Here is a 21,416-nt window from a genome sequence, read left to right as displayed (position 1 = left end):
AGCTACAGTCCTTGGTTTACGTGGCCACCATTTCAGCCATCCTCTAACTTCAAAGTTTATACATGGTGACAGGTGAATGAGGCCCATCTGCAGGCTGCGCATACCTTCCTGGGACCATTCTGTGGTCCTGGAAGTTCTGTCAGGTGACCCATTTGAGCCCTTAGAGTGGATCTACTGTCTCAAGCCGGAGGGCTCATTTATCACCCTCGGCCAGAACTATGGAAACGGTGGGTCTGTCCCCTGAGGGGCACCAGCTCATAGATTCTGGTCTCACAACTGAGGTTGTAAAGACCATGTTAAATGCTAGAGCATCATCCACAAGGAAATTGTATGCACTCAAATGGCGGCTTTTTGTCTTTGTCAGGGGCCACATTTGAGCCCTTAGAGTCAGCCTCTAAGAAGCTTCTGACTCTAAAGGTAGCTCTTCTGCTGGCCCTGACATCTCTCAAACGAGGTGGAGATCTACAAGCTCTCTCTGTTGCCCCTTTCTGCCTTGACTTTACCCCTGGATTAGCCAAGGCCTTCCTGTATCCTAGGCCAGATTATATTCCTAAAGTTCCGGCATCTGCTGCCTAGCCTGTGGTGTTGCAGGTTTTCTGCCCTCCTCTGTTCCTCACACCAGAACAAAAGAGAATGCATCTGCTGTGTCCAGTAAGGACTCTCTGTACTTATGTCCACTGCTCCGGCCAGTGGCGTAAGTCGGAGCAGCTGCTGGTCTGCTTTGGTGGCGACTGTAGAGTTGATGCTGTGTCAAAGCAGCACATCTCAAATTGGATAGTGGAAGCAATATCTATCGCTTATGAGGCACGTGGTCTCGCTATACCTCTGGGCATAAGGGCTCATTCCACTAGGGGGGGTCGGCTCCTCGAAGGCTTTGTCCAACGGAGTGTCCTTACAGGATATGTGTGCTGCTGCAAGGTGGCCTACGCCACACACTAATTCGATATTACAGCCTGGATATTCATTCCGCCCCGGGCTCAAGTGTCTTGCAGTGACCCTTGGGCTTGGGTCTTTGTAAACAGGCCATACCCTCCATATGACAGAGTGGGTATTTTCGTTCCCATAGTGTTATGCTAAACGCAACATGAAGTTCCCTTTGAAAGGGAACATCTGGGTTACACATGTAACCCTCTTCCCTGAGAAGGGAACGAGACATTGCGTACCTTTGTCATACCGGGGTAGGCCTGTGAATTGCATCTCGCTTCAGATAATACAGGCTGATGGCACGGTTCACAGGTGCCATATATATATATCACGCGACGCGCTTAATTGCCACGTCACCTGATCATGGCAGGTCTATAAATAGGCATGATTTTACACAAGCTTCAGATGCCAGTCGCATGCGAGATGTGCTCCCAAAGTGTTATACTAAACTCAACGTCTCGTTCCCTTCTAAGGGAACAGGGTTACATAACCCAGACGTTTTCCTGCTCCAGTTGCTTCAGGACTTGTTCAGCTAAACTCAGTTCAGCCTTCTGCTGAGCTCTGATCAGCTCCCTGACCAGATCCAAATAAAGATCCTCTCACTGTCATCCACTGCTGTCTGACTATGGGACTGTTAGAAAACACACATGCACATTCACACACTTCCCTCTCTTATAGTGACTTTGGATGACTGGTTGTTCAGGATGAATGTGTGTGGAAGCAACGTGTGCTTGAGCGCCAGTTTCTTAATGGAGGGAAGCTGCACCCCTTAACAGCACTATCAATGCTTCTGCTCATTGACACTCCATGAGCTTTCCTACCCATTTGCATTCACCCAAAAGCTCAGGGACACCTGCCAAAGGAGGATGGTGCCGAAGAAGTGATCGACCTTGTGGTGCTGTAGCAGTTTGTCACCCGACTTCTGGAAGGGATGGCAGAGTGGGTCCAGTGCCACTAACTGGCATCACTCAGACGTCACGAGGCCGTTCAGTTGGCAGAGGACCACCTGATGGTGTCAGTAGTTGCAAGCGAGCCCCTTTCTTCTCTCTTTCACTCTCTCACTTTCATTCCTCCCCTTCTTCTCCTATGTTGCCAACCGCTGCATCATGAAAATGAGGGCCAATCTCCCAAAACCAGTTCCCCAAACCCGTGAGTTCCCTCCCCTTCCCTCTGTGTCTGTCTCTCTTCTCCCCCAGGTGGGTGAATCTTTAGCTGCAGGTGTGGGAGTAAAGCCTGGGCCAGTATGCTTGCATTGCCGGAAGCCTAGGCATTTCCAGAACCAATGCCAAGTGATGGAGGTGAGGGCATTGGTCCAGATCCCCAACGCGCCGCAGGCTGCCCCCTGAACGAACCGCACGTACCACATACCAGTGAGTGTTCAACGGGGTACATACCATGCTTCACCAATGCTTGGTTCAAGGTAAGGCATTGGGAAATGCACAGTTGGTGAAGGTGAGGTGTGTGCATGAGAATGTTCATGAAAATCCACTAGTGTCAGTTATCATTACATTTCGGGGCAAAAACATATAGCAAGTGTGGTAGTCCTCACCTCACCGATCCACTAATCAAATTGGTCAGGGCTTCCAGCAAAATAAATGTTTGTTGATGGGTTTTGCAGTAGTGAGAAACGGTGTGGAGTTTGCACAGCATTGGCTGGGGAGGCGGTGCTGGGGTCGTCGAAATCAGCTTCATGTCAGGGGGACACAGAAAGTGTGGAGAGCTCTACTCCTCCCCTTTTGGCTGGAATTCCCCTTAGGAATTTCCCCTCGGAAAATCCCTAATGCGTGACGAAACCCTGAGGCATGCCTTCAACCAGGTGGGCGTAATTGATGGTCAACAAATTCAGCCTAATGTTGCACTAACCCACCCCTATTTTTATATTATTAAGGATGGGTTATATTGAGTGACGCAGGACACTCAAACTCGCAGGAAAAAATAACCCAATTGTTGGCCCCAAAGAGCCGTCAGGAATTGTTATTCCAGGCAACTCACGATAATCCACTGGTGGGGCACTTAGGACAGAATAAAACACTGAACTGTCTCATGGCTCATTTTTATTAGCTGAGCATTTGTGGCAATGTTTGCAGGTGGTGCCTGGCATGTCACGAATGTCATCTAGTGAATCCACCAGCCACCCAAAAAGCCACATTGCACCCACTTCCATTAATAATGGTCCCTTTTGAAAGGATTGGCATGGACCTTGTTGGGCCATTAGATCAAACTGTACAAGGGCACTGCTTTGTGTTAGTTCTAGTGAACTATGCAATGTGATACCCAGAAGCAGTGCCTCTCCACAATATTTCCACATGTAATGTTGCAGAGGCACTCTTCTGTCCTAAAAGAGATCCTGAATGAACAGGGCATGTCTTTCATATCATGAACACTACACAAACTTTACAGATTACTGGGGATTAAATTGATTCATACCAGTGTTTAACATCTGCAGATGGATGGGCTAATCGACTGGTGTAATGAAACACTTAAAAGTGATTTGTAAGTTCATTCATGGTGATGTGTGGAATTGGGATAAGTGTTAGAGCCTCTGTTATTTGCAGTATGAAAGGTCCCACAAGCCTGCAGTGAGTTTTCCCTCTTCGAATTATTGTACAGGCAAAAGCCTTGTGGTCTGCTCAATGTAATTTGGGAAAATTGGGAGGAGGGAGCATCTAACAGCAAAAACAAAATTTAATATATTCTTGACTTGAGAGCAAGTTTTGCTGTCCACATCAAACTCTTAATTACCCACCAAGTGGCATGGATCCTTTGAGGTCACATGGTGGGTTGGGGATGCCTTACTATGAGGTAAGGCGAATGGATAGAGGTGGGACACGGCAGGTTTATCACCTTATCCTCTTTGAACATTGAAGTGAGGTGGTTCCTGTGGCTTTGGCAATAGCTGTTTCACAGAGGGAGGAGCAAGGACCGGAGGTGTATCTAAAAATGGTAGCTCAATCCACCCTGGTCTTTTATGGATTCCACCTCTCTCCATCCAAAATCACAGATGCTAAATTGCAAACAGAGTTTGTTCTCGCCTCTTCTTGGTCACAATAATTTCATAGAGCATCACATAGAGATAACCCCAGGGGTGGTGGTATGCAGCCACCCCTATTGTCTGCCCAAACACAAAAAAAGTGGTTCGGGATGAACTCAAGGCTATGCTTGGCATGAGAGTAATCAAGAACTCCGACAATGACTGGAGTAGTCTGGTGGTTTTGGTGCCCAAAACCGAAGGGATGGTCCATTTTTGTATGGACTTTAGAAAAGTTAATGCAATGTCTAAATTTGATGTATAACCAATGCCTCGTATTGACAAACTGTTCGATTAGGTTTCACCCATGTTCAGACCATGTCCCACTCCAGTGTCTCCACAGTGGTGGGAGAGAAAGTGAGTGGTAAGGAATGCACATCTGCAGGGAATTGTACTAATGAGTGTGTTCTGTTGCAGTGAGCCGAGGCAAGGATAAAAAATAGAGCCTCAAAAGAGAAAGAGTCAACCAGCACCATTCTGTGCGTGTGTGTGTGTGTGTGTGTGTGTGTGCTTGCATAATAAAACAGCTGAAAATCAAAAGTGAAAGATAATGAATAAAGCACCTTTTGAGTTGTTCCAAGCCTACCTCCAAATTTGTCATTACATACCTGAAACTGGGAAAGTGTTACAGTGTGTTTCTTGGAGTGGTTTGGAGTGGTTTCTCTGCTCACTGCTCACCTTAATCATGTTCATAGCCTGTTTCAGCTCCTGCACCTTCTTCTGCTTCTCCTGGATTCTCTGCGGGGATTTCATCTGCTTCTCTTTTCTCTCACACTGAGCACAAATCACATATATGTTCAGCTGGTTGCAAATGATGTGTGATTAAATATTAATCAGTCCATATAGGATTTGGCGAAATATTTTTGTGACTGTTGCTGAGACTTTTTTCAAGCTTTACAAGTTTTTTGTGCTTTTTTTGTGGAAAACTAGGGAAGGCAAGTTTATTTATATAGCGCATTTCATACACAATGATAATTCAAAGTGCTTTGCATAAAATGATGAAGAAAATACAATAAAATAGAAGAACAAGAAATAAAATTTAGAAAAATGCATTAAAATGAGCAGTAGATTAAAAAAAGAATTTTAAAAAATGGAAAAGTTACAGAGTTAAAATGATATAGATCAATCAATAGAGTGCAGCATAGTGTTCAGTCAGTAAATGCGAGGCTAAATAGATGTGTTTTCAGTCTGGCTTTAAATGTGACTAATTATTTAGGAATTCTTCTGGAAGCTGGTTCCAGTCACAGGTGGCATAATAATCTCACCTTGTTTTGAGTGAACCCTTGGTATTTCTAACTGACCTGATACTAATGATCTGAGAGGCCTGTTCGGTTTATATTCAGTAAACATATCTGTAATGTATTTAGCTCCTAGGTCATGTACTGATTTATAAACTAGTAATAGTACTTTAAAATCGATTCTGAATGTAATTGGAAGCCAGTGTAAAGAACTGAGAACTGGAGTAATATGCTCCGATTTTTTGGTTCGGGTGAGAATCCTGGCAGCAGCATTCTGAATGAGCTGTCTAATGGGAAGACCAGTGAGAAGACCATTGCAGTAATCCACCCTGCTGCTAATGAATGCATGAACAAGTTTCTCGAAGTCTTGACTGGAAATGAAACACCTACATCTTGCTATATTTTTGAGGTGATATTAAGATGATTTGGTAATTGCTTTTACTTGACTACTGAAACTTAGATCAGACTCCAAAATTACACCAAGATTCCTGACTTGATTTTTTTGTCTTTAGACCCCTGAAATCAAGGTACGTGTTCATCTTGAGACTTTCATCTTTGTTTCCAAATACAATGACTTCTGTCTTGTCTTTGTTTAACTGAAGTACGTTTTGGCACATCCAACTGTTAACTTTATCAAGGCACTGGCACAGGGAGTCTATGGAGTGGTAATCATTAAGCGACAGGGCTAGGTAGATCTGGGTGTCATCTGCATAGCTGTGGTATGCAATTTGGTTCCTCCTTATAATTTGGCCTAGTGGGACATATACAGGTTGAACAGCAGCAGTCCGAGGATTGAGTCTTGTGGGACTCCATACATCATGGACGTCCACTCAGATTCATAGCTGCCTACGTTCACACAGAAACCCCTCCCTTCTAGATATGACGTGAACCAGCCAAGGACCGTCCCAGAGAGCCCTATCCAGTCTGTCTAGGAGTATACTGAGGTCGACAGTGTCAAAAGCAGCACTGAAATCCAACAATACCAGCACGGCTATTTTGCCTGAATTAGTATTTAACTGAATATCATTAATTATCTTTATGAGTGCCGTCTCTGTGCTGTGATGCTGCCATAAACCAGATTGGAAATTGTCCAAACAGCTATTTGAGGATAGAAATTAGTTCAGCTGATTCAAAACAACTTTTACATGATTTTGGCTATAAAAGTAAGATTTGATATAGGTCTATAGTTGTTTAAACAGTGTCATCCAGATTGTTCTTTTTCAGAAGGGGCTTAACAATTGTGGTTTTCAGGGATTTTGGAAAAGTGCCTGAGAGGAGTGAAGCATTTACTAAGTCTAAGAGATCTTTTTCTAAACATTTAAAAACAATTTTGAAAAAGGATGTAGGGAGTGTGTCGAGAAAGCAGGTTGATGTTTTAAGCTGTTGTATTGTTTCTTCTAGAGTTTTGGCCTCAATTTCCTCAAAAGTAAGACACAGTAACATAGTTGTGAAGTTGTTGTGGTGGGTGCTCTCTAACTTCAGTGCAACATGAGGACGAGCTGATCACCATTCTATCATTTTTTTTTTTCTTGAAAAAAGACGCAAACTCGTTGCATTTGCAATCAGAGCGCATTTCACGTGGAATCTGAGTTGGTGGGTTTGTTAATTTCTCTACTGTAGCAAAAAGAGTATGTGTGTTGTTGATGTTACTGTTTATGATGTTTGAGAAGTAAGTCTGTCTAGCTATGCATAGTTCTGCATTGAAAGTATGAAGGCTGTCTTTATAGATGTTATAATGTACTTCAAGATTTGCTTTGCATGCCGGAATGTTTGAACCCCAGATCTTACTTTAGTCCGTTGGCTCAGTTTGGTTGGTTGGTTTGTAAGGAGTACTGTACTTTGAAAGTTGGATAATCAATATGTTACATTTAAATCATCACTAATTATGTCATTAATTATTTGTTGTTGTTTTTTTCTTGGTGAATTTTTGCACTGTTGGTTTTGTTTTGGTAATTAATACACTTTGGCATTGCAGTTTCTTTGTACATCTCTGTACCATATGAAAGAGTGTTCTCTAAGGTAGGGGGAGTACTGTCAAAGAGGGGAAATAGACTCAACCCTGTCAAACAGCTCTTATTTCTCAATAAAAATAATTAAAAACTTCTTTGTCACCTTTCTGTCATTCCTACAGTTAAACAAGCAGTACCACTGCCTTATAAACACATTTAATACCCAAATGATCCCATCACACAGTGTCCTTATTCACATTTCAGTCCCACTCTTTATATGAATGGATCATTTTGTTCATGTCACAATGAATAATTTTCCTTCAAATTTGTTCAATTTTTTTTTAATAACCAGTGATACAAGAAATATGAAGAATACAAATAATTTCAGGTAAAATACTTGCCATATGCAACTCTGTTAGTCATATATGTGTACATTATTCTTCTGTTACATCATATTCATTTATATTAGTTCATACTGGCATTTATTGCCACACTTTAATGGGTAAATGAATTGATCAGAGGGAGAAATTCAACACACACACACACACACACACACACACACACACACACACACACACACACACTAACACACACATGTGTTGGGCTTTTATTTGTGCACATAACATTGAAAATATCTATGGAGTGTGTCATGGCTGCTTCATCCGATGGAGCTTCTTCCACAGGCTTTTGGCTGCTTTATTTTTAACTAACCATCAGATGGCACTGTTTTCAACACTCTAGAAGCTTTCAATCTTCTCCTGGAACTGTCAGGGGAAACCCTCAGTGCTTTATGAGGATTCATCTGCCCATAAATACTAGACAGTTCAGGGTTAAAACACCATAGATCAGAAATATCATTAAAATCGAACCGCGAGGCAGAGACAGAGGCAGAGGTAAGATCATAAACAGGATATCAATTCAGAATAAACACGGCTTAGAACTGAGGAGATTTATTAGCAAACTGGAAGGTTCACAATTTCTGAATGGTCCATGTGCATTTTATGAGAACAAATGGGAAATGAGTGGAGTAAGTGAAGAGGTGATTCAAAATGTGTGTAAGGGCGCCCTCTGGCAGTCTGGAGGGGAAATGTCCAGGTTAGATGTTACAGTGTTCATAAACACGTCTCTTTCATTTTTATTTGTTAACACACAGGTATAAAATAATTTCACTTCCATCACCAGAATTACAAAATAGAGCAATATTCTTAATGCAGCTGATTTCAGAGGGAGTGGGGGGGGGGGGGGGGGGGGGGATCATCTTCAATTACTATACAGTGTTCATTATGGTGCCAAGAAATATTTTTTGACTTTGCAGAATTTTAGGAGGCAAACATTCAATGTGTCTTTACCACAGTAATTTAGCAGTGATTGCAGTTTATTCTATAACATCATGCTTTTATCAGTTTATAGTTATATTTAATGTTGATTAATGTTTTGTAAACAGGTTAGTTCCTGTTTTCACTTATGTTATAGCAGCTATAAACAGTCGTTCCCTCACCTGCTTCTCTTTATACAGTTTGTCATGTTACTGAGAATCCACGAAGCATAAACTCCTCTGTCCTGAAGATGTCAGAAAACTTAAAGTTACAGCTTTACCTCTGACTGTTACAAAGCGCTGACACTGGAGACTCCTTCCATAAATGTTAAACAAATGTCTCCTTAAGTTAAGAAAACGTCACCATATCAGCGATTAAACAAGTTTTTTAATCTGTTTATGTGGAACGTCCAAAGTCCCTGTGAATGAGCTGTTACTATAGAAACGATAACGTATTAGAACGAGCACATTAATATAATCCTGCACTACTGTCAGAGCTGCTGTTATAGAAAACTAATCAACACCTTCTGACCAATCAGAATAGAGAACTGTAATGGATTTCTTGCTTTATTTTATTGAAAATGAACAATCATGGAGTCAGAGCACAGACAGATACAGTTAACAGAGACATATTTATCATCATTATCCACACAGACAATATATTAGAACATTAAAAGATGTGATTTTTGGTGGGAAAAAAGTCAGTGATTTTCACAAACATCATGTTTAAGATACTGTAGTTATTGCCAATTGATTAAATAATCTGAAAATATACATTAAATGTGATTTGGCTTTTGTTTTTTTTTTAAAAAACCTTTGTGTAAATTTTAATACAAATTCCAAACCCACAGATAACTTGGATTTATAAGGTGTTCTATCTGCTGGCTAGTCATCTTCCAGGCTGAATATGGGATGAACATATCATTGGCAGCCTCAACCAGTCATGTACTGTATGTTCTAATGGATTTTAAATAGTGTTAAATTACAATGAAATTTCAGGATTTAGAAAAAACTTCAGATTTTAAAGAGTGAATGAGTATTTTCCTTCAAAAGTTTATATTTTATTTTTATATAGTGTGACCTTAACAGGTTTAAAATGTTGTTCTGTACTGGCTTTATTACTGTTTATTAGTTATTTAATGAGAGGTTGCTTAATATGAAACAAACAGATAGAACTTTATAATGCTAAGGTCACAAGATATCATTTGATCATTTTCTTCTTCAATTTTACTAGTTTCTTTTCTGACAGTTAATTTTTAACATTTCATTTTTAATTATTGTAAAATCTGTTTTAATTAATACATTAAAATGGCTGTTTTTGTGCAGCTGGATTGTGTGCTAGTAAGACAGATGACTGAGCAACAATATGGCAACGTGCAGGAATTTTAAATAAAACACTACACACTTTATTCTGGATCACACAATCTCACAGATGTAGAACCACAACAGTTGAACCAAAACCCAGCGTATAGAGGCTGAGTGAATGTGGTGTGGACTCTGTGGACGAGCTTCATCGTGTCAAAGATGCTGTAGAAGGACAGACTCCCTGCACTGTGATCGACATACACTCCTATTCTGGAGGATGAATGACCGCTGAGCTTAGTCTCAATGGCATTGTGATAGAAAGAGAGAGAAGAAGAAGAACACCGCAGACTCCAGGACTGATTGTTGCGTCCAAACCCACACTCATTACCCAGTCCTTTCCTCCTGATGTCTTTATATGAGACTGAAATTTCCACATCAGTACCGCTCCACTCCACCTCCCAGTAACAGCGTCCACACACACTCTCCTTAGACAACACCTGACTATAGGTGTCAAATCTCTCTGGATGATCAGAGTTCTGCTGCTCTCTCTCACTGGCTTTCACCGCTCTGTTCATCTCAGACAGAATGAGGTTACGATGTGCCGTGTTGGGATCCAGAGTCAGATAACAGAAATCTAAAATAAAAGAGAAAAACAGACTGAACAATGTGAACATGTTGGGTTTCATTCACAGAATATATTTATGTGAAGAGTGAGACCTGTGTGTATGTGGTGTGTGTATGTGTGTGTGTGTGTGTGTGTGTGTGTTAGACGTACATGTCAGAAAGTCTTCTCTGCTCTGTGGCTCTGATGGTGAAATGATCTGAACTGCTGCAGCTGTGGAGAGAAAAATGGAAATGAAGACAAAAAGCATCATCAGGTTGTAAAAGATGGAAACAGTTGAAAGTGATACAGTCAGTTTATTCATTTTAAATCAGTATTTTAGTTAAACGTGTCAGGTGAGTAAACTGTCTGCAGAAAAGAAAGCAGGAGCAGTGCTAAGAAATAACACTTCACAGAGCGAGTAAAGACGTCCATCATGGTGTTTCTCCAGCAGGAACAGCTCCTCTTACCATGTGGAGGGATTTTGTTGAATTCCTCCTCACAGAATTCCTCGAGTCTCTTCTTCAGATCTGAGAGAGAATTCCTCAATCCATCAAATGAGAGATGTTGATGGACAGTGATGCTGGATGTGTCAAACTCTGGTCTGTCTAATGGAGGAAACCGACGTCCAGAAGCTAAAGCCTACAGAAAGCAAATGAAACTTCAAACAAAGATAAACAGCACGCACAAACAAAGTGTTTTGGAAAGTAAAAGAAAAGAAGAAGGATTTTGTAGCACAGTGTTGCATCTCTCAATTTGTCTTTGTGCAGAATTCATGATTTTTCATGAAGTGGACATATTTACATCCATCAGTGTTCTGTCACTACATTACCCAGCATGCATTACACAAATACACCATATATTTTATTGTTGCTTTAACGAGAGGTATTTTAGAGAGTGTGTGAGGAACAGCTGGCTCTGTAGATCAGACAGTGAGTGTTACCTGGAGGAAGTGGATGTGATCGTGTGTGTGTGAAAGCTGCTCCAGCTCAGTGACTCTCCTCTGAAGATCAGTGATCTCCTGCTCCAGTTGCTCCAGGAGTCGTTCAGCTCGACTCAGTTCAGCCTTCTCCTGAGCTCTGATCAGCTCCGTCACCTCCGAGCGCTTTTTCTCCATGGAGCTGATCATCTCAGTAAAGATAATCTCACTGTCCTCCACTGCTATCTGAGCATGGGACTGTTAGGAAACACACACACACACACACACACACACACACACACACACACACACACACACACACACACACACACACATTTCCCTCTGTTACCGGGACTCTGGATGACTGGTTGTTCATGTTGTGTGTGTTTCTAGGAGCAGCTCAGTCTCTGCTCACTGCTCACCTTAATCGTGTTCACAGTCTGTTTCAGCTCCTGCACCTTCTCCAGCTTCTCCTGGATTCTCTGCTGGGATTTCATCTGCTCCTCCTTTAACTCATTCTGAGGACAACATCACTAACATTCAGCTTTTTATAAAGTATGAGCTACACTGAGCTGTTAGTTTATTAGCTCCCACATCACAATATCCACTCAGCTGGTAGCTCAGTGTTGTAGAATTTCTATGTGGTTACTGCATTTTGTAGTGTTTCTAGCTAGAAATCTCTACCAGGCTGTTTATGGTGAGGGTAAAATAACGAGTCCAAACATAAAATAAAATTGAGTGATTATTCAAAGTTATTTATAAAGTGTTTTTAACAATGCATGTAGTCAGAAAGGATTTTAACTCTCTGATTGATACTAATGAAGACAATAAAATTGATGCAGACAAGTTCAGCTCTAGTCTTCAGTCTCCTCAATGATCTGCACCTGACTCATGTTTAGGACGTGTTTAAGTGCCGGTTTGAGTATGTTAAAGTGCAGAGTCATGGACACATCTTATATGAAGTAACTCACTAATTTCATTTCGGTTTTTTTTTTACGTTTTTTTTTTTTTACGTTTTTTTTCTACACTCAGAGGTGGGTAGAGTAGCCAAAAAGTTTCTCAAGTAGGAGTAAAACTACTAATAAAAATAATAACTCAAGTAACAGTAAAAGTAATGATGTTAATAATGACTTGAGTAAGAGTAATAAAGAAGCCAATGAGAAGACGACTCAAGTTGTAAGTTACTAGTTACTTGGGATCTGATTAAAATGAAGGGAAAATCCTGAATCTGAGACAACATGATGAACTGTAAGTCACACCTCTCCTTGAAAGTCTGTCTGTTCTGTTTATATGATATAAAACCTGGGTTGAAGATGAAGCAGCATATCCCAGTCCTGTGATGGGTACAATAACACACAACCTGACATTTTTAACAAAAAATCTCACACACACCCCAAAAAACAAGCATGTTAACACCACAAACATGTCAGCATCTGCATTTAAACAAGACAACAGGGTACAGAAGAACAGATTATTGAACAGAACAGAAGAGAAAGTGTGTTTTAATAATAAATAAATAATAAAATAATTTTAATAATCTTTTACAGAATCCTTCTGATTGATACACAAATTGAAATTAAAGTTTAAATCATATAACTGACTAAAGCACCTGATTGTAGATGGGCAAATATAATTAAGATGATTTAATTTTGGAAAGGTTTCTCATTCTCACCTGTTTCTCAGCTCTTTCTGCTGCAACTGTGACGGTGAAGTGTCCTTTGTGATTATCCATCGTACACAAATAACAGATGCAGGTCTGATCAGTACGACAGTAGATCTCAATCAGCTTGTTATGTTCAGAGCAGATCTTCTCTTGTAGCTTTGCTGAGGCTTCAATTAAGGTGTGTTTTTTCAAAGCAGAAACTTCTAGATGAGGTTTCAGATGAGTTTCACAAAAGGAAGCCAGACACATCAGACAGGACTTGATGGCTTTGTATTTTCTCCTGGTGCAGAAATCACACTCCACATCTCCAGGTCCAGCGTAACAGTGAGCAGGAGAAGCAGCTTGGACTTCAGTCTTCTTCAGTTTCTCCACCACTTCAGCCAGCATGTTGTTTCTGTGTAGAACAGGCCTCGGAGTGAAAGTGTCTCTGCACTGAGGACAGCTGTAGAGCCCCTTCTCATCCTCCTGATCCCAGCAGCCATTACTACACACCTTACAGAAACTGTGACCACAGGGGATAGTCACCGGATCCTTCAGGAGATCCTGACACACTGGACAAATGACCTGGTCCTGATCAACTGAAATACTGGCTTCTGCCATTTTCCTGTACTCACACACTGAGAGAGAGAGAGAGAGAGAGAGACTCAGAGATCTATTTTGTTTTCTCTGGAATCAGGAGGTGTGGCGCCCTGCTTCTGTGTGTTTGCAAGACTTTAGTTGTGAAGAAAGAGAGAGACAGAGATAGAGAGAGATTGAGAGAGAGCGAGAGAGCGAGAGGAACGAGAAACCTGCTCTAATTCTGATCATAATTTTTAAAAAGCCTGTCAGCTTAACATTAAAGCCAACTTTTATACTAAAGATCTGTCACTTCAGATTTTACCACAACAATGTAAAAAGGTCAGAATTTGCAAGACAAACACACTGCTCTTTACATATTTCTAGGGCATGGCTCTCCCAGAAAGACGCAAATTGGGAAAAACGGCAGTTTTCTTTTGGGAGACTTTTTAAAAAGCATTAAATAGACAGAGTCTCCAGTGTCCAATGCTGGAGTGGTTAATCATTAGAATCAGAAGGATTCCCAGTGTGCCGCGGATTGGTGGAGAAATAAATTTCATGTCAGCATTGGAAAAGAACTGCTTGTTGCAGCATATCCTGCAGGCAACTACTGTCGTGGCGAACAATCTTTTCAGCCTAACAAAAAACTTCAGAGACAGCGGGTTAGTAGATGTCAAAAAGTAAATAAACTTTATTGAAACAATAAAGTGAAACAAGCTGCAGAAAGTCTAAATGATGCAACCACATACAACACTTTTTATACCTTTCTCCACAGCATACTTAGCTTAGGCAGGGTTTTTGCCTTTTTTCATTAAAAACAGAACAATCTTCTTTGCCACATTTACTTAGTCATGTCAATATGTCATCTTAAATTTGTGGCACATGTGTTTTCAGTTGTGTTTTTCTTTAAAAGTTGTACCAGACCAGGGTTTTTACTCTGCCCCATAATTCACCCTACAGTCCCAGCCTGGTAACCTGTCTCCTGGAAGTCTTATCCTTTCTTTTGACACTGATTTGCAAGCTTAAAGGGCTTTGGTTGGAAACCCAGTTCTGGTGAGTGTCTAATTGCTAATTTACTGCCATAGAGTGATGCTGCTTTAGACAAACACAAAGTTCTTAATTTACTGCCATAGAATGGAGCTGCTTTAGACAAACACAAGGTTCCAAATTTACACACTTAGAATGCCACTTGTTAGATGTGATGAACACAACATAGGCAGCCTTAACCAATCATGTACTGTATGTTCTAATGCAGTCTTTTTCAAAGTGGGGGCCACCAGGGGGCGCCTGGGGGGCCTCAACAATTTGGTGTGAAAAATAAATAAATACATGATTTCCTCTTTCTCACTCTCAGACAACCACACACACACACACACACACACACACACACACACACAATCAATTCCTAATGTAATGTAATGTAAAGGTGTAAGATGTAATTATTAATAAAAAAAGAAAAGAAAAAAAAGGGGGATATATTCAGAAGTTTGTATTTTTAATGTGTTTTAAAGACATCTTGCAAAAGGGGGGCCTCGGTCAAATGTTAATGCCATTTGGGGGGCCTTGCCCTGGAAAAGTTTGGGAACCCCTGTTCTAATGGATTTTAAATAGTGTTAAATGTTTTACAATGAAATTTCAGAGTTTAGAAACAACTTCAGATTTTAATCAGAATGAATGTATACTTTACATCTTCGAATACAACCAGAAAAATAAAATTCCTTCATAATATTATATTTTATTTTTATATAGTGTGACCTTAACAGATTTAAAATGTTGTTCTGTACTGGCTTTATTACTGTTTATTAGTTATTGAATGAGAGGTTGCTTAATATGAAACAAACAGATAGAACTTTTATAATGCTAAGGTCACGAGATATTTGATTATTTTCTTTTTCAATTTTACTAGTTTCTTGTCTGACAGTTAATTTTTAATATTTCCTTTTTAATTATTTTACAAAATGTGTTTTAATTAATACATTAAAGTGGCTGTTTTTTTGGGCAGCTGAATTGTGTGCTAGTAAGACAGATGACTGAGCAACAATGTGGCAACGTGCAGGAATTTTACATAAAACACTACACACTTAATTTTGGATCACACAATCTCACAGTAGAACCAAACAGCCAGTAGAGCCCAAACCCAGCATATAGAGGCTGAGTGAATGTGGTGTGGACTCTGTGGAGGAGCTTCATCGTGTCAGAGACGCTGTAGAAGGACAGACTTCCTGCACTGTGATCCACATACACTCCTATTCTGGAGGATGATGGAACTCCGAGATCAGTTTTATTGTCGTTGTGATAGAAACAGAAAGAAGAAGAAGAACACCACAGACTCCAGGACTGATTGTTGCATCCAAACCCACATTCACTACCCTCTCCTTTCCTCCTGATGTCTTTATATGAGACTGAGATGTACACACCAAAACCACTCCACTCCACCTCCCAGTAACAGCGTCCACACAGACTCTCCTTACACAACACCTGTTTATAGGAGTCAAATCTCTCTGGATGATCAGAGTACTGCTGTTCTCTCTCACTGGCTGTCACCGCTCTGTTCTTCTCAGACAGAATGACGTAATGATGTGCCGTGCTGGGATCCAGAGTCAGATACCAAAAATCTAAAATAAAAGAAAAAAAAACAAACTGAACAATCTGAACATGTTGGATTTCATTCACAGAATATATATATATATATATATATATATATATATATATATATATATATATATATATATATATATATATATATATATGAAGAGTGAGAGGTGTGTGTGTTTGTGCATATGTGTACGTGGTGTGTGTATGTGCTGTGTGTCTGTGTGGTATATGTGTGTGTGTGTGTGTATGGGGTGTGTGTGTGTGTGTGTTTGTTGTGTGTGTGTGTGTGGTGTAGTGTGTGTGTGTGTATGTATGTGGTGTGTGTGTGCGTGTGTGTGTATGTGGTGAGTGTGTGCGTGTGTGTATGTGGTGTGTGTGTGTATGTGTGTGTGTGTGGTGTATGGATGTGTGTGTGTGTGTGGTGTGTGTGTGTGTGTGTGTGTGTTAGACGTACATGTCAGAAAGTCTTCTCTGCTCTGTGGCTCTGATGGTGAAATGATCTGAACTGCTGCAGCTGTGGAGAGAAAAATGGAAATGAAGACAAAAAGCATCATCAGGTTGTAAAAGATGGAAACAGTTGAAAGTGATACAGTCAGTTTATTCATTTTAAATCAGTATTTTAGTTAAACGTGTCAGGTGAGTAAACTGTCTGCAGAAAAGAAAGCAGGAGCAGTGCTAAGAAATAACACTTCACAGAGCGAGTAAAGACGTCCATCATGGTGTTTCTCCAGCAGGAACAGCTCCTCTTACCATGTGGAGGGATTTTGTTGAATTCCTCCTCAAAGAATTCCTCGAGTCTCTTCTTCAGATCTGAGAGAGAATTCCTCACTCCATCAAATGAGAGATTTTGATGGACAGTGATGCTGGATGTGTGAAACTCTGGTCTGTCTAATGGAGGAAACTGACGTCCAGAAGCTAAAACCTACAGAAAGCAAATGAAACTTCAAACAAAGATAAACAGCACGCACAAACAAAGTGTTTTGGAAAGTAAAAGAAAAGAAGAAGGATTTTGTAGCACAGTGTTGCATCTCTCAGTTCGTCTTTTTGCAGAATTCATATTTTTTTAAAGTGGTCATATTTACATCCATCAGAGTTCTGTCACTACATTACCCAGCATGCATTACAGAAATACACCATATATTTTACTGTTGCTTTAACGAGAGGTGTTTTAGAGAGTGTGTGAGAAACAACTGGCTCTGTAGATCAGACAGTGAGTGTTACCTGGAGGAATTGGATGTGATCGTGTGTGTGTGAAAGCTGCTCCAGCTCAGTGACTCTCCTCTGAAGATCAGTGATCTCCTGCTCCAGTTGCTCCAGGAGTCGTTTAGCTTGACTCAGTTCAGCCTTCTCCTGAGCTCTGATCAGCTCCGTCACCTCCGAGCGCATTTTCTCCATGGAGCTGATCATCTCAGTAAAGATAATCTCACTGTCCTCCACTGCTGTCTGAGCACGGGACTGTTAGGACACACACACACACACACACACACAAACTGCTGTCTGAGCACGGGACTCTTAGGATGCACACACACACACACACATTTCCCTCTGTTACCGGGACTCTGGATGACTGTTTGTTCATGTTGTGTGTGTTTCTAGGAGCAGTTCTGTCTCTGCTCACTGCTCACCTTAATCGTGTTCACAGTCTGTTTCAGCTCCTGCACCTTCTTCTGCTTCTTCTGGATTCTCTGCTGGGATTTCATCTGCTCCTCCTTTAACTCATTCTGAGGACAACATCACTAACATTCAGCTTTTTATAAAGTATGAGCTACACTGAGCTGTTAGTTTATTAGCTCCCACATCACAATATCCACTCAGCTGGTAGCTCAGTGTTGTAGAATTTCTATGTGGTTACTGCATTTTGTAGTGTTTCTAGCTAGAAATCTCTACCAGGCTGTTTATGGTGAGGGTAAAATAACGAGTCCAAACATAAAATAAAATTGAGTGATTATTCAAAGTTATTTATAAAGTGTTTTTAACAATGCATGTAGTCAGAAAGGATCTCAACTCTCTGAATGATACTAATGAAGACAATAAAATTGATGTAGACAAGTTCAGCTCTAGTCTTCAGTCTCCTCAATGATCTGCACCTGACTCATGTTTAGGACGTGTTTAAGTGCTGGTTTGAGTATGTTTCAGTGCAGAGTCATGGACACATCTTATATGAAGTAACTCACTAATTTCATTTTTCTTTTTGCTTCATTTATTTCATTTTGGGTTTTTTTTTCTACACTCAGAGGTGGGTAGAGTAGCCAAAAATGTTCCTCATTTACAATTAAAACTAATAATAAAAATAATAACTCAAGTAACAGTAAAAGTAATAATGTTAATAATGACTTGAGTAAAAAAAAAGCAGCCACTAAATTAAATTATTATTAAAATATTTATATAATTTAATAATAATAATAATATAGTATAATATAATATAATGATATATAATAATCTAATTAATAATTATATTTAATTAATATAATAAAATATAATATAATTAATAATTAATAATACAATAATATATAATTATAATTATTAAAGCAGCCACTGAGAAGACGACTCAAGTCGCAAGTTACTAGTTACTTGGGATCTGATTAAAATGAAGGGAAAATCCTGAATCTCAGAGAACATGATGAACTGTAAGTCACACCTCTCCTTGAAAGTCTATTCTGTTTATATGATATAAAACCTGGGTTGAAAATGAAGCAGCATATCCCAGTCCTGTGATGGGTACAATAACACACAACCTGCCATTTTCAACACAAAATCTCACACACCTCAAAATATAAACATGTTAAGAAGACAAACTTGTCAGCATCTGCATTTAAACAAGACAACAGAGAACAAAAGAACAGACTATTGAACAGAACGGAAGAGAAAGTGTGTGTAGAGAGAGAGCGAGTGTGTGTGTGTGTGTGTGTGTGTGTGTGTGTGTGCGAGTATGGGGGGGGGGGGGGTGTTCAACTTCCTCACCCTGTCAAAACTCTGTGTTGGTTGAAATGTTCATTAACTGATCTGACCAGATTACGACTATCACTGAGGATAAATTTAACACTCTTAACCAGAACACATACAATTTTAATAATCCTTTACAGAATTCTTCTGATTGATACACAAATTGAAATTAAAGTTAAATCATTTAACTGAATAAGGAACCTTTTTGTAGATGGGAAAATATAGTTAAGATGATATACAGTATCTCACAAAAGTGAGATACTTCCTTCTGGGACGACAGCCATGCAGACCAGTTTGATGCAGTGTGCGGCATATGGTCTGACCCCCCATCCCTTCAACCTCTGCAGCAATGCTGGCAGCACTCATACGGCTATTCATTGAGGGAACCATGAATGCCAACATGTACTGTGACATACTGAAGCAGAGCATGATCAGTATGCAGTATTATAGCATGATAACGACCCCAAACACACCTCCAAGATGACCACTGCCTTGCTAAAGAAGCTGAGGGTGAAGGTGATGGACTGGTCAAGCATGTCTCCAGACCTAAACCCTATTGAGCATCTGTGGGGCATCCTCAAACGGATGGTGGAGGAGCACAAGGTCTTTAACATCCACCAGCTCCGTGATGTCATCATGGAGGAGTGGAAGAGGACTCCAGTGGCAACCTGTTAAGCTCTGGTGAACTCCATGCCCAAGAAGGTTAAGGCAGTGCTGGAAAATAATGGTGGCCACACAAACTATTGACACTTTGGGCCCAATTTGGACATTTTCACAGGGGTGTACTCACTTTTGTTGCCAGCGTTTTAGACATTAATGGCTGTGTGTTGAGTTATTTTGAGGGGACAGTAAATTTACACTGTTACACAAGCTGTACACTCACTACTTTACATTGTAGCAAAGTGTCATTTCTTCAGTGTTGTCACATTAAAAGATATAATCAAATATTTACAAAAATGTGAGGGGTGTACTCACTTTTGTGAGATACTGTAATTTTGGAAAGGTTTCTCATTCTCACCTGTTTCTCAGCTCTTTCTGCTGTGACTGTGATGGTGTCGTGTCCTTTGTGATTATCCATCGTACACAAATAACAGATGCAGGTTTGGTCAGTACGACAGTAGATCTCAATCAGCTTGTTATGTTCAGAGCAGATCTTCTCTTGGAGTTTTGCTGAGGCTTCAATTAAGGTGTGTTTTTTCAAAGCAGAAACTTCTAGATGAGGTTTCAGATGAGTTTCACAAAAGGAAGCCAGACACATCAGACAGGACTTGATGGCTTTGTATTTTCTCCTGGTGCAGAAATCACACTCCACATCTCCAGGTCCAGCGTAACAGTGAGCAGGAGAAGCAGCTTGGATTTTAGTCTTCTTCAGTTTCTCCACCACTTCAGCCAGCATGTTGTTTCTGTGTAGAACAGGCCTCGGAGTGAAAGTGTCTCTGCACTGAGGACAGCTGTAGACCCCCTTCTGATCCTCCTGATCCCAGCAGCCATTAATACACACCTTACAGAAACTGTGACCACAGGGGATAGTCACCGGATCCTTCAGGAGATCCTGACACACTGGACAAATGACCTGGTCCTGATCAACTAAAATACTGGCTTCTGCCATTTTCATGAACTCACACACTGAGAGAGAGAGAGAGAGAGACTCAGAGATCTGTTTAGTTTTCTCTGGAATCAGGAGGTGTGGCTCCCTGCTCCTGTGTGTTTGCAAGACTTTAGTTGTGAAGAAAGAGAGAGACAGAGATAGAGAGAGATTGAGAGAGAGCGAGAGGAATGAGAAACCTGCTCTAAATCTGATCATAATTTTTAAAAAGCCTGTCAGCTTAACGTTAAAGCCAATTTTTATACTAAAGATCTGTCACTTCAGATTTTACCACAACAATGTAAAAAGGTCAGAATTTGCAAGACAAACACACTGCTCTTTACATATTTCTAGGGCATGGCTCTCACAGAAAGACGCAAATTAGGAAAACCTGCAGTTTTCTTTTGGGAGACTTTTTAAAAAGCATTAAATAGACAGAGTCTCCAGTCTCCAATACTGGAGTGGTTAATCATTAGAATCAGAAGGATTCCCAGTGGGCTGCGGATTGGTGGAGAAATAAATTTCATGTCAGCATTGGAAAAGAACTGCTTGTTGCAGCATATCCTGCAGGCAACTACTGTCGTGGCGAACAATCTTTTCAGCCTAAAACTTCAGAGACAGCGGGTTAGTAGATGTCAAAAATAAATAAATTTTATTGAAACAATAAAGTGAAACAAGCTGCAGAAAGTCTAAATGATGCAACCACATACAGTACTTTTTATACCTTTCTCCACAGCATACTTAGCTTAGGCAGGGTTTTTGCCTTTTTTCATTAAAAACAGAACAATCTTCTTTG

General features: G+C 40.3%; 1 protein-coding gene and 1 pseudogene across 1 annotated transcript; both read right to left on the bottom strand.

Moving 5' to 3' along the window:
• Positions 1 to 9,236: 9,236 nt before the first annotated feature.
• On the bottom strand, positions 9,237 to 13,542 carry LOC128601740 (E3 ubiquitin/ISG15 ligase TRIM25-like; annotated as a pseudogene).
• A 1,985-nt stretch (positions 13,543 to 15,527) lies between these two features.
• LOC128601741 (E3 ubiquitin-protein ligase TRIM16-like) lies at positions 15,528 to 20,996 on the bottom strand. Its single transcript, XM_053615075.1, has 6 exons — positions 20,054 to 20,996; positions 17,718 to 17,813; positions 17,302 to 17,547; positions 16,843 to 16,993; positions 16,547 to 16,597; positions 15,528 to 16,112 (listed from the first exon to the last, which is right to left on the bottom strand). The coding sequence occupies exons 1-6, from the start codon at positions 20,837 to 20,839 to the stop codon at positions 15,571 to 15,573; spliced, it is 1,872 nt and encodes a 623-aa protein (XP_053471050.1). The 5' UTR covers positions 20,840 to 20,996; the 3' UTR covers positions 15,528 to 15,570.
• Between the last annotated feature and the right edge of the window lie 420 nt (positions 20,997 to 21,416).

This window comes from Ictalurus furcatus, chromosome 26 (assembly GCF_023375685.1).
Source record: "Ictalurus furcatus strain D&B chromosome 26, Billie_1.0, whole genome shotgun sequence".
Lineage (NCBI taxonomy): Eukaryota > Metazoa > Chordata > Actinopteri > Siluriformes > Ictaluridae > Ictalurus > Ictalurus furcatus.
The sequence above is the reverse complement of the archived record's forward strand: the minus strand, read 5'-3'. Positions and strand labels throughout refer to the sequence as shown.